Raw genomic sequence first — 13650 nt, 5'->3', positions numbered from 1 at the left:
CTCACAGAGGCCGTGGGGAGGGGTCGTTAAGCTCTTGGACATAGTCCCTGCATCACCCTGCTTCAATCCATTTAAGGTAACATATGATGTCAATATTTCATCCGCAACCCTTATACCTCGATCCGTCCAACGTTATACGAACAGCCAGAAAATCATGTTCCAGCATAATTTGCCATAATTCATTCTAATAGAATACTAAGTGGAAAATCAGGCCAAACTCCAACTAGAATGTAAAGACATATAAGAAAAAGAAGTGTGGCTCCAAATGGTCGAAGCGAAAAGCATGGCAGCGGCTCTTCGTGGATACGTGAGCACGCCACGAAAAAGAGTCCGAATCATGGCTTGCTGCTCAATCTATAAACACACTCTGATGGTACAAGCAGCAAGAAAAATTGTTTGTAAGCACCAACCGGCGAACAAGTAAACATCAAAGATCACATTAACCTTTCCGTCCCCAACGTCTGTTTTTAAGTGCTTTCAAAAATCTAAACTGCTGTAAAAATCGCACTTCTTGACCGATTCTTTCGCAACAAGTTGCATTCCATCCGGATGGATCCAAATTTTTGATTTATACTAGTTTCGAGGCTATCCACAGTACGGTTCCAGAAGTATTCCAGATTCCGTTGGGGTCAGTTGTCCCCGGAATAAGTGGCCATTTACAATTTTAAGTCAAAACAGATCGTGCGACACCTCAAACTTCATGATTTCACAGAGCAATGATGCGAATGATATTTTGGGGTTCCTGGCCCACTCGGACTCAATCTGGCCACATCGGTCACAATCCGGGGACCTACGGAATGGCCATTTTCTAAATGTATTCAAAATAGGTCGTGCGACACCTCCAACTTCATGATTTTAGAAAGTAATAATGGGAATGATATTTTTAGGGTTCCTGGCCCACTCGGTTTTATTCCGGCCACAAACCGGAGGACCTACGGAATGGCCATTTTCTAAATTGATGCAAAATAGGTCGTGCGACACCTCCAACTTCATGATTTTATAAAGCAATAATGGGAATGATATTTTTAGGGTTCCTGGCACACTCGGATTCAATCCGGCCTCATCGGTCCCAATCCGGGGACCAACGGAATGGCCATTTTCTAAATTGATTCAAAGTAGGTCGTGCGACACCTCAAACTTCATGATTTCACAAAGAAATGATGGGAATGATATTTTTAGGATTCTTGACCCACTCGGATACAATCCGGCCACATCGGGCACAATCCGGGGACCTACGGAATGGCCATTTTCTAAATTGATGCAAAATAGGTCGTGCGACACCTCCAACTTCATGATTTTAGAAAGTAATAATGGGAATGATATTTTTAGGGTTCCTGGCCCACTCGGTTTTATTCCGGCCACAAACCGGAGGACCTACGGAATGGCCATTTTCTAAATTGATTCAAAATAGGCCGTGCGACAACTCCAACTTCATGATTTTAGAAAGTAATAATGGGAATGATATTTTTAGGGTTCCTGGCCCACTCGGTTTTATTCCGGCCACAAACTGGAGGACCTACGGAATGGCCATTTTCTAAATTGATGCAAAACAGGTTGTGCGACACCTCAAACTTCATGATTTTACAAAGAAATGATGGGAATGATATTTTTAGGATTCTTGACCCACTCGGATACAATCCGGCCACATCTGGCACAATCCGGGGACCAACGGAATGGCCATTTTCTAAATTGATGCAAAATAGGTCGTGCGACACCTCCAACTTCATGATTTTATAAAGCAATAATGGGAATGATATTTTTAGGGTTCCTGGCACACTCGGATTCAATCCGGCCTCATCGGTCCCAATCCGGGGACCAACGGAATGGCCATTTTCTAAATTGATTCAAAGTAGGTCGTGCGACACCTCAAACTTCATGATTTCACAAAGAAATGATGGGAATGATATTTTTAGGATTCTTGACCCACTCGGATACAATCTGGCCACATCGGGCACAATCCGGGGACCTACGGAATGGCCATTTTCTAAATTGATGCAAAATAGGTCGTGCGACACCTCAAACTTCATGATTTTACAAATCAATGATGGGAATGATATTTTTGGGGTTCCTGGCCCACTTGGATTCAATCCGGCCACATCGGTCACAATCCGGAAACCAACGGAAAGGCCATTTTCTAAATTGATTCAAAATAGGTCGTGCGACACCTCAAACTTCATGATTTTCCAAGCAATGATGCACATTCAGTTTTTATTTCTACAGCTCGGCAAAAATTCGCACAGCCGTGCGCCAGCAAAATAAAAAACTGATATTCCGGCAAAAATAGCGTTTGTTAACTGATTTTCGGCAAATTATTTGCTGATTATCAGCAATTTTGACAGAAATCTCGGCAAAAACATGTTTGCTGGGGCACGGCTGTGCGATTCTCTGTAAAAGTTCAACATTTTGCTGAGATCCCGGTAAAAAAAAATAAGTTTGTGCGAATGATATTTTCAGGGTTCCTGATCCACTCGGATTCAATCCGACCACAACGGTCACAATCTGGGGACCTACGGGATGGTCATTTTCTAAATTAATTCAAAATAGGTCATGTGACACCTCAAACTTCATGATTTTACAAAGCAATGATGGGAATGATACAAGGGCGTAGCCACAGTGGGCAGGTTGGAGCAAAACAACTCGAAAAGTTTCGGGCTCAAGAATTCTCCTTGGAATCCTTCTAGAAGCTCCTCTGGGAACTTCTAATTTCCTCCGAAAAGTTATCCACAAATGCCTTTGAAAATCGTTCGAAAATCCTTCTCATATAATTGTAATTCCTTCTTATCTAGGAGCCCCTTACTAAATTTCTAGGAAATTCATGAGGAAATTCCTTGAAGATTTTTTTCTTCTCTACAAGTTTTCCTACTAGACATTTCTTTGGCTATTCTTCCAAAAAAACCTCCCGCATTTCCTTCAGGAATACATTCGAGAGTTCCTTCAAGAATACAAACGGAATATCCTTCCAAAATTCCGCTATAAGTTTCTTCAGAAATTTATGACGGAAATCCTCCGATTTCGCTTCACAATTTCACAAATTCCTTCGGAAATTCTTCTAGCAACTTCTCCGGGCATTTCTCCAGGAGCTCTTCCTTTAATTCTTCCAGGATAACTTTCATTAGTTTTTCCGGTAATACCTCCATAAATTTAATAGCGAAATCCTCTAGGATTTCATTCTGGAATTCTTTCCGCTATTACTTCAGAATATCCTTCAAGAATCCATCTAATTTTTTTTTAGAAATTTATCCAGGAATTCGTCCATATATTTCCTCGGAAATTCTTCCAGGTATTTTCCCGGGAATTGCTTCAGGTACTTCTCCAGGAGTACCTTCAGAAGTTTCTCCCGACATTTTTCCGCGGGATTGTCGTGGAATGCCGGACTTCACTAGAAATTCACTTCAGAATTTCATGCGGATATTAATTTGAGAGTTCCTTCAAGATATCTTTCAAGAGTTCTTCCAAGTATTTCTTCAGAACTATTTCCGGAAATTCATCCGGTAATTTCTTCAGCATTTCATCTGAGAATTTCTGCAATAATTTCCCCTGGTATTTTTCCTGGAATTCCTTCAGATATTTATCCAGAAATTCTTTCATGAACTTCTCCAAGAATTAGTTCAGGACTTCCTTGTGAGAATTTTTCCGGAAGTGCTTGTGGGATCTCCTCCAGGAGTTTTCCAAGAGTTCCTCTGGGAATCCCTCCAAGAACTTCACAGGGAAATCCAGGAGGATATATGGCAGGAATTTCACGGGAAATGGAACTTCGGAAGTTCCTCTAGAAATTCAACTCCGGGTATTCCAACGACTGTTCCTCTGAAAATTTCTCCGAGAGTTCCAGCAGAAGCTCCTCCGGGAATTCATTCAGGCTTTTTTTAGAATTTATCTTCAAAATCCTCCAGAAGTTCCTCGGAGAATTTCTCTGGGAGTTGCTCTGGGAGATCTTTTGAGAACTCTTTCAGGAGTTCCTCCTGGAATTCTTACGGAAGTCCATTTGGGAGTTCATCCAAGAGTTCTTACGAGAGTTACTCTAGAAATTCTTCCTGTAGTTCTTTAAGAAATTCCTCCAGAAGTTTCACCGGAAGTTTCTACGAAAAATTCTCTGATAATTTCTCCGGAAATTCCTCCAGAAATTCCTCCAGGAGCACCTCCGGAAATTACTCCAGGAGTTCCTTCTTAGAGGAACACTCGGGGGAACTGCCGTTGAAACTTCCGGAGGAATGCTCATAGAAACTGCCTGTGGATCTCCCGGAGGAATTTTTGTAGTAACTGCCGAAAGAGCTCCCGGAGGAATTTCAGGAGGAACTCCTAGCAGAATTCCTAGAGAACTCCCAGAAAAACTATTGGAAGAACTTTCGGAGGAATTTCCAGCTAAATTTCTGAAGAAGGACTAAATGATTTCCTGGAAGAGCTACTGGTGGAACTCCCGGAGGCATTATTGAAATAACTTCCGGAAAAATTTCTGAAAAAACTCCCGGGAGAATTTTCAAATTAACCCCCGAAGGAACTGCCAGTGAAACTACCAGAAGAATGATCGAAAAAATTCTTGGATAATTCATCTTATACACAAATCTCGCCTAGCTGAAACCTTTCTAGGGGTATGTAGCTGAGCTGGATCATCATCATCATCAGAGGACCTCCCGGAGATTACCTTCAGGAACTGCCAGAGAAATTCTCGGTGGAGCTTCTGGAGGATTTTCTATATAAATTCCTGAAGAAGCCTAAGGGTCTGTTTACAAATTACGTAACGCAAAAATTCGAGTTTTTGACCCCCTCCCTCCCCCTTGTAACAAAAAGTAACACTTTTGGTACCCCCTCCCTCCCCCATGTAACGCGTAACTGTGAAAATTTTAAAGGCAGATTTGTTTTCCTCTACTGAAACATATGGGTTTTTCTATTTTTTAATAGGTGGTAATAGTGGTTGAACTTAAAATGCAACTGCTTAGAATGAAAACTCTCTGGGTTTCGTCTGTTAACTTTGGGTTAGTTTGGAAGATCTAATCATGAAACACAATACCAATCAAAGCGACGTTCCCGAGGTCGTGAATCGTGAATATTCTTCGTGAGACAAAAAATCCTCGAAATGTAGCAACAATTTTTCGAACAAAAGTCGATGTCTTTAAGAATAGCCAGCTCTGAGATAAGAAGTAAAAAGCTACAAAGACTAACATGGGACAATTATAATTAGTATGGTTTTGAAGAGGATAGGTTGATGCGTATTTATCGACTTGATCATGACATGTCAGAAATTACTTCAATTAGTGTTAAAAAACATTTAAAATATTTTTTATTCGCGTTATGCGTAACATTCGGTAATACCCACCCCCTCCCCCACCTTTTAGTGTAACAAAACATAACACAAGTTAGATCTCCCCCCTCCCCCCAAAAGTGTTACGTAATTTGTGAACAGACCCTAAATGAATTCCATAAAAAAGCTTGAATAAATTCCCGGAGGAAATTCTGGGGAAATTCCCGGAAGAGGAATCCCTGTAGGATCTGCCGATAGAACTACCGGAATAATTCTCGGAGAAAATCCTGCAGGAACTCTTTGAGGAACTGCCGGTGGAATTTCGGAGGAGCTCCAGGAGGAATTTTCAGAAAAACTCCTGGAGGATGTCCCAGAAGAAATCTTGAAGTTTCCACCGGAATTCTATCAGGATTTCTTAGGGAATTAATCTAGGAATTCCTCCGAAAATTCCATTTCTGCATACATTTTCGGTGGAATTCCTGGGTCCCTGGATTGTGACCGATGTGGTCGGAATTGAATCCGAGTGGGCCAGGAACCCTAAAAATATCATTCTCATCATTGCTTTGTGAAATCATAAAGTTTGAGGTGTCGCACGACCTATTTTGAATCAATTTAGAAAATGGCCATTCCGTAGGTCCCCGGATTGGGACCGATGTGGCCGGATTGAATCCGAGTGGGCCAGGAACCCTAAAAATATCATTCTCATCATTGCTTTGTGAAATCATAAAGTTTGAGGTGTCGCACGACCTATTTTGAATAAATTTAGAAAATGGCCATTCCGTAGGTCCTCCGGATTGTGACCGGAATGGATTCAAGTGGGACAGGAACCCTAAAAACATCATTCTCATCATTGCTTTGTAAAATCATGAAGTTTGAGGTGTCGCACGACCTATTTTGAATAAATTTAGAAAATGGCCATTCCGTAGGTCCCCGGATAGTGACCGATGTGGCCAGATTGAGTCCGAGTGGGCTAGGAACCCCAAAAATATTATTCGCATCATTGCTTTGTGAAATCATGAAGTTTGAGGTGTCACACGACCTGTTTTGACTTAAAATTGTAAACGGCCACTTATTCCGGGGACAACTGACCCCAACGGAATCTGGAATACTTCTGGAACCGTACTGTGGATAGCCTCGAAACTAGTATAAATCAAAAATTGGGATCCATCCGGATGGAATGCAACTTGTTGCGAAAGAATCGGTCAAGAAATGCGGTTTTTACAGAAGTTTGGATTTTTAAAAGCCTTTAAAAACAGACGTTGGGGACGGAAAGGTTAATCGAGAAACACGCTTACTGTAGTACACAACGTAGGAATGACTAAAGGAACGGTTAGAGCACGCAAACGAACCACGTGCGATCGGATTTAGAAACCGAAGTCAACGGATCATGCCTGAGGCGAAGCACGTAGTATGTGTTTAGCATTCGAAGCAAATTCACATACGTTACATTACATTAGAATTGTTACGGTGTAGTTCGTAGATTAGGCACTAATGATACTCATGTGTTTCTTTTTTGTAACCTCTAAAATGCAATTAGAAACCAAGAAGTCAGAGAGGTCCTTAACTCCAGTCTCAGGCAACAATAACAAAAGCATGAGGAATGCTACTCCTGCCCACGCCCTACATTACTTAAAATATGGAGAGTAAGAAAGTGTTGATTACCACCATTGGTATTTTATTTCTTCACAACATCATATCGGATTTCATACTTTCAACTGATCAACTGATCAACATATAAAACAAAAATATTTATTTTTGTAAATAATGACGGAACTAAATAATTGATAATAATAACAATTTGCAATTCATTCCACATTCCAATAATTTTTCAATGAGCTATGCACTCTTGACTATCACAGGTAATAACTGCCGGGAAAAGGTTAATTAATTTCTATGACCTTCACCTGCTCAGGAAGTGTTTCTTCAAATGTTAATCTCTGATAATTCTATTCTGCTCAAAGATTTGTTCTGGGTTACGTGAAGGTTAGTATCCTTCTCATGAGAAATATGATAAATGTTGTCATCAAGCTTTACATGGTCACGAAAGATTTCCAATTTTCATTTAAAATCTTCTAAGAGTAGCCCTTACATGGAATCTTCGTAAACGAAGAATTTTCAGCCTATCCAACCCTCGACAACACAAACTACTCTCACGTGGCCTCCGGGTTTGTCTCATCCAAATAGAAGCCGGATTCCACAAACATTACAAGTTCGCGCCGGGATCGTACAGCACACACGTCGGCAAATCGAAACGATTAACTATTCATTACGAATCATCTTTATCTCGCATTGCCTCGAACAGCCGGTTTCCGCACAGCGATAGATAAGTCAATGATCATGTTTGCCGACCGACGCCACAACCAGCGGCGTCATTGGTGTGATCACTTCGACGGTGACAAATCAAATCAAATTGGCTTCCACGACGGCAATTAAATATGCAAATTAATTTCTCGATTGTCAACGCGCGTGACTGATTTGTTTGCGGTGAATCGCGATCATGATTATCTCTCGACTTCAAACAGCTTCTCTTTTGCGAAAAAAGTTCTTCCACCACGAGAAAAACCGCATTCCGGTTTCTTCCTAAACAATAGTGACTTACAAAATTCGCATTTCTTCTCTCGTCCACAGCATATGTCTAGTCATATTGATTAGTCTATCAAGCACAAATGGAGCGGACTTGAAGGATCGAGCACGTGCTGCATTATTGCTGGAACGGTCAGCTTCCGGCAATGGAGCGACCAAATGCAAGGCGTCTATATCTCAGCCATGCCCGCCGAGCAAGTTCCGCTCGGCATCGGGAGAATGCAACAACTTCAACCATCGTTACTGGGGTGCCCGAGGCGATCCTTTCCTGCGTCTGCTCGAACCAGACTACGCTGATGGTGAGTATTTATGCCTCGAAACTTTGTCCCTTTCCTAACAGGTTCTTTCCGAGCAGATCGCACCAAACCGCGAACTTCGGCAGGTTCACACGCCCTACCAACTCCAGACTCGATCATTGGTCAACTTCAGAAATCGATTCCATTTGGAGCTGTGCATCCACACGTTACCGCTATGCTCCCGGCTTGGGGTCAACTTCTGTCATACGATCTAGTCCAGATCCTGTCGCCGCACTCCAGTTTCCGCTGCTGCCGGAATGACTCAACAACCGCGGCCACAGATGAGATTATTCAGTGCTACGTCCGCACCGGAGAAGGCTGCAAAGAATACAAACGATCGATCCCGTCCACGGACGCGGGTACCTGCAAGTTCCAGTATCGCGATCAGATGAACGCCGCTTCCGGCTTCTTGGATGGGTCTGGCTTGTATGGTACCACGGAGAAGGAAATTCTCGCACTGAGAACGTACGCCAACGGCAAGGTTGATATTAAGGCTTGCCTGCGGTGCAACGAACCAGGCGCGATCGGAGCCTTGCACACGATTCTGCTGAAGGAGCACAACCGTATTGCCGACGAATTGTCTAAACTGCAAAAAGAGTGGAGCGACACAACACTGTTCTACGAAACACGCCGCGCGGTCATTGCCCAGATTCAACACATCACCTACAACGAATTTCTTCCCATTGTGCTGGGAAGTCAGGTGGCCAACAGTCCTGATTTGAGGTGCGATCTTAAGCATATCAAGTTAATTCACGTAATTGATTACATTTATTTCCATTAGAATCGAAAACGGAAAACATTACAACGGCTACTCATCTTCCAACCGCGTTGGAGTGTTCAACGAAGTCGCTGTCGGAGCCATCCCAGCTTTCCTGACCATGCTGCCACCGGATATGTACAATGAATCGGCCTCTGCGGAAATTCTCATTTCCATCCCATCGATGCAGCAAACCTTCATCCCCGATCACGCTACCTTCAGTGACGAATGGACACCGATTGCTTTGGCTCTGCAGCGTGGACGTGACCACGGAGTCCCATCATACCACAAGGCCCTCAACCTGTGCGAAAAACGTTTCGGCATCCCCTATGGTTCTAAGCTGACCTTCGACGACATGGAATACTTCGGGCTGTCACCTGCGAAGAGGAAGATTTTGGAGAACATCTATCAGTGAGTGTTGGCGAAGTTCGTACCAGGAATTAAATTTTGATCCGAAACGCGTTACTTCTTTTCAGGGACGCTGAAGACATTGATCTATTGGTTGGAGGTCTCATGGAAACCGCCACTTTGGGAACCGTATTCGGACCGACCCTGACATGTCTTCTTGCCATCCAGTTCACCAACCTTCGTAACAGTGATCGCTTCTGGTACGAGAATGACCTTCCACCGTCCTCGCTCAATCTGCAACAACTTCAAGCCATTCGCCGCGTTACACTGTCTGGACTGCTCTGTGAAGCCAATGGAGTTACCAGGGCCCAGCCAAAAGCTTTCATCCGCGAAGATCCATACCTGAACGCCCGCTTGAACTGCGAACAACTCTCCGGTCTCGATGTGACAGCATGGCGCTTGGATGCTGACGAAGACGTCAAAGAAGATTTGGAAGAACCTACCACAGTGGCTCCGGAGCTGGCCGAACTGAACATCGACGTGATTGAGAAGGCAATCGCCAAGGCAAAGAACCAACTTAATGACAGAAAGCGATTCGAGTACGAATCCTGGGTCAACCGTGAGTTTTTTGTAGCAGAAAATTATAAATTTACAAGTTTGACATTCTTTACTTAAATTATAGGGGGAGGAGTTGATGCCAAGTCTCCGGCGGGAACTGCAGCTTCTTTCAGTAAGGCCAACAAGAATGCACTGATCATTGCCAACACATCGCTGTTGTACGAGCTGGCTTCCAACGAAATCCTCAACAATCTGCACTCGTGAGTAATCGTAATGCGTTCAATTGGACAGTGCCATATCCCATTTTTTTATTCTCCAAACAGAGCTCGTCGTCGCAAGCGTCAAACTTTTGACAACAATCTGGGAGGCTTTGGAGGAGACGATTTTGGCAACGCTCTGCAATCGATCGACGTCAACCAGTTCATCACAGGATCCATCTCTCCGGTGACTTTGGAACCACAGTGCGAAAACTTGGAAGCTCCTTGTGATACAACTACTCCGTTCCGTACCCTAACCGGTCATTGCAATAATTTGCGTAGCCCGACACTTGGTCAATCTCTTACTACCTTTGCCCGTCTGTTGCCAGCTGTTTACGACGACGGAATTTCGCAGCCTCGCATCATTTCAATTTCAGGAAACCCATTGCCAAATCCACGATCTATCTCTGCCTTGATCCATCCCGACATTTCCAATCTTCACACGCGATACTCCCTTATGGTTATGCAATATGCGCAGTTCTTGGATCATGATCTCACCATGACCCCAATCCACAAAGGCTTCCACGAATCCATTCCCAGCTGCCGATCGTGCGATTCGCCCCGTACCGTACATCCTGAATGTAATCCAATCCCAATTCCACCTCGTGATCACTACTATCCGGAGCTGAACGTCACCAGTGGCGAACGTCTATGCTTCCCATTCATGCGATCGCTACCGGGTCAGCAAACGCTCGGTCCCCGTGAGCAGATCAATCAGAATACTGCTTTCCTGGATGCTTCCCAAATTTACGGAGAAAACGGTTGCGTCGCCAAGGGACTTCGAGGTTTCTCGGGTCGTCTGAACTCTACCATCCATCCCATCCGAGGAAAGGAACTGCTGCCACAAACGCCTATCCACCCTGAATGCAAATCCCCGAGCGGCTACTGCTTCGCTGCCGGAGATGGTCGTGCTTCCGAACAGCCAGGTCTTACCGTCATCCACACAATTTTCCTACGCGAGCACAATCGTATCGTTGAAGGATTGCGAGGCGTCAACCCACACTGGAACGGTGATCAGCTGTTCGAGCACGCCCGTCGTATCGTCATTGCCCAGAATCAGCACATTACCTTCAACGAATTCCTGCCACGTATTCTCAGCTGGAACGCGGTCAACCTTTACGGACTGAAGCTTCTGCCACAAGGATACTACAAGGACTACAACCCCACCTGTAATCCAGCGATCGTGACCGAATTCGCTTCAGCAGCCTTCCGTATTGGTCACTCTCTGCTTCGCCCGCACATTCCTCGACTGAGTCCTCAGCATCAGCCCATCGATCCACCACTCCTACTCCGCGATGGTTTCTTCAAGATGGACGTCTTCGTCCAGCAGGCCGGACTTATCGATGAGATCGCTCGAGGATTGGTGGCCACTCCCATGGAAACCCTTGATCAGTTCATCACCGGCGAAGTCACCAACCATCTGTTCGAAGATCGCCGCATTCCATTCTCCGGTATCGATTTGGTTGCGCTGAACGTGCAACGTGCCCGTGATCACGGAATCCCCTCCTACAACAACTACCGAGCGCTTTGCAACCTGAAGCGTGCCCAGACCTGGGAAGACTTGGGCCGTGAAATCCCACCTGAAGTGATTTCTCGCCTGAAGCGCATGTACAACAGCGTTGACGATATCGATCTATTCCCGGGTGGTATGTCCGAGCGACCTCTGCAGGGAGGTCTGGTGGGACCCACTTTCGCTTGCATCATTGCCATCCAGTTCCGACAGGTTCGCAAGTGCGATCGCTTCTGGTAAGTCTTTTTTTCCGCAGTAGACCTCATACGGATGATCATGGTTGTTTGTTGTCCACAGGTATGAAAATGAAGATCCAACTGTCAAGTTCACTGAAGCTCAGCTGGCTGAACTTCGCAAGACCACTCTGTCCAAGATTATTTGCGAGAATTTGGACATCCAGGGTGAAATGCAACGCGCTGCTCTCGATCTCCCAAGCAATTTCCTGTAAGTTTTTTTTGTGAATAATGATCGTTGCGTTAAAATAAAATCTTTGACCTTGTCATCTATTCCAGCAACCCACGTGTCCCATGCAGTTCAATGCAACAAATCGATCTCAGTGCCTGGCGAGAGAATGTAGTTGCCGGGTGTCACATTGGTGGCAAGCACGTCGACATTGGCGACTCTGCCTTCCCTTCGCCGTGTACCAGCTGCATCTGTACAAACGAAGGCGTAAGTTCGACCTGAGCTATTACCAAATTCCAAACATGTAACCTACGTTTCCTTCTTTGCAGCCGCAATGCGCGTCGCTACGAATTACCGACTGTGCCCAGTTGGCTCGCGAATGGCCTCGGGATGTGATACTTCGCGACGATGTCTGCAGTGCGCAGTGCGGTCTGGTGCTGCAGAACGGTCCCCAGGGGCGACAACTTCCAATCAATCTGCGATCGCAGAATTCGCAACGAGTTTCCCGCTCACGGGTCGTCCAACAGCAGACGACGGGCCCTGTCAGTTTCCAGGGCTTCCAATTTCCCGATCTATCGCAGTTCATCGGGTAAAAGGACTCCTCGGGAGATTCGGATACGGAACCTATCTCAACAATGCTAATACATTATCGATGTTGTAAATACTGAGCGGCCATATTACTACCACTATTTCTTTACCTTATTCTATATCGATTTTGTATTGAATCAACAAACTGCCCTTTTAGTATGATTCTTTAATTTAATCAACAAACTCCTGTTCTGATCGCTAGTATGGTTTTCTTACAGACAACCAAAAAAGCGAAAAGAAGCATCTAACTATTTCAATTTCTAATGTAATAAAAATAAATTATAATCGAGAAACCAAGAAATCCTACCAACCAATAGTATTGTAGGAGGAAGCAAATTTCAAACAAACTGAACGAACACAAGTCGTGAAAGAATTAGTGATATGTAAATTTTATGTCTACCAACTGGATGGAAAAGAAAATCATTAGCTCTTAAGGTGTACCCGTTTAGGGGGAGAATCTCGGATCGTAATAGTTTTATAAATGTATGTATGCGTACCAATCAAGCAATGGTTCTCGTACAGAATTCTAAGTGCACCAAGATGGACTTTCGAAGGAATACGCTGATCTGTGAACTTATCCTAGCATTCGTGTTATTGTGCTAGAATGGAAACAATTTTAAATAAACTGTATTTATGATTTAAAAATAAACTTGAGTTTTAATTTCGGTACATCACATTCTGGGGATCTCTATTTTGTGTGTGAGATAAAGAATAAATGAAGGAAATTTAAGTGAAATAAAGCAAATCGATGATTTTTTTGCTGCGTATTTGGATATTCAAATTATACTTGATGAAATAGATTGAACAATTAAATATCATTTCATTTCATTTATTTAGTCTACATCTAAACAGATAACACCGAATAACAATTTGACGCCACAATACACGGTTCGAGGCCGCATCTCTCCATCCTCGAATACGCCCCACGCTCGCCAAGTCGTTTTGCACCTGGTCTGCCCATCTCGCTCGCTGCGCTCCACGCCGTCTCGTACCTGCCGGATCGGAAGCCAACACCATCTTTGCAGGGTTGCTGTCCGGCATTTTTGCAACATGTCCTGCCCATCGTACCCTTCCGGCTTTAGCTACCTTCTGGATACTGGGTTCGCCGTAGAGCT

General features: G+C 44.2%; 1 protein-coding gene across 3 annotated transcripts in view; it reads left to right on the top strand.

The window, feature by feature from the left end:
* LOC134213069 (uncharacterized) overlaps nucleotides 1-13184 on the top strand; it is a 158973-nt gene extending 145789 nt beyond the window's left edge. For all 3 annotated transcript variants that reach the window (XM_062691612.1, XM_062691613.1, XM_062691611.1), the window contains exons 3-11: nucleotides 7865-8118; nucleotides 8175-8838; nucleotides 8897-9283; nucleotides 9349-9839; nucleotides 9903-10038; nucleotides 10102-11781; nucleotides 11843-11989; nucleotides 12058-12214; nucleotides 12277-13184. In XM_062691612.1, coding sequence (XP_062547596.1) covers nucleotides 7865-8118; nucleotides 8175-8838; nucleotides 8897-9283; nucleotides 9349-9839; nucleotides 9903-10038; nucleotides 10102-11781; nucleotides 11843-11989; nucleotides 12058-12214; nucleotides 12277-12540 — 4180 coding nt within the window. In that variant the 3' untranslated portion in view covers nucleotides 12541-13184. The remainder of the gene's footprint in view (nucleotides 1-7864; nucleotides 8119-8174; nucleotides 8839-8896; nucleotides 9284-9348; nucleotides 9840-9902; nucleotides 10039-10101; nucleotides 11782-11842; nucleotides 11990-12057; nucleotides 12215-12276) is intronic.
* Nucleotides 13185-13650: the final 466 nt, after the last annotated feature.

Source organism: Armigeres subalbatus, chromosome 2 (assembly GCF_024139115.2).
Source record: "Armigeres subalbatus isolate Guangzhou_Male chromosome 2, GZ_Asu_2, whole genome shotgun sequence".
In the NCBI taxonomy this organism is placed as follows: Eukaryota; Metazoa; Arthropoda; class Insecta; order Diptera; family Culicidae; genus Armigeres; species Armigeres subalbatus.
Note: the sequence above shows the minus strand (reverse complement) of the source record. Positions and strands in the feature narration are given on the sequence as shown.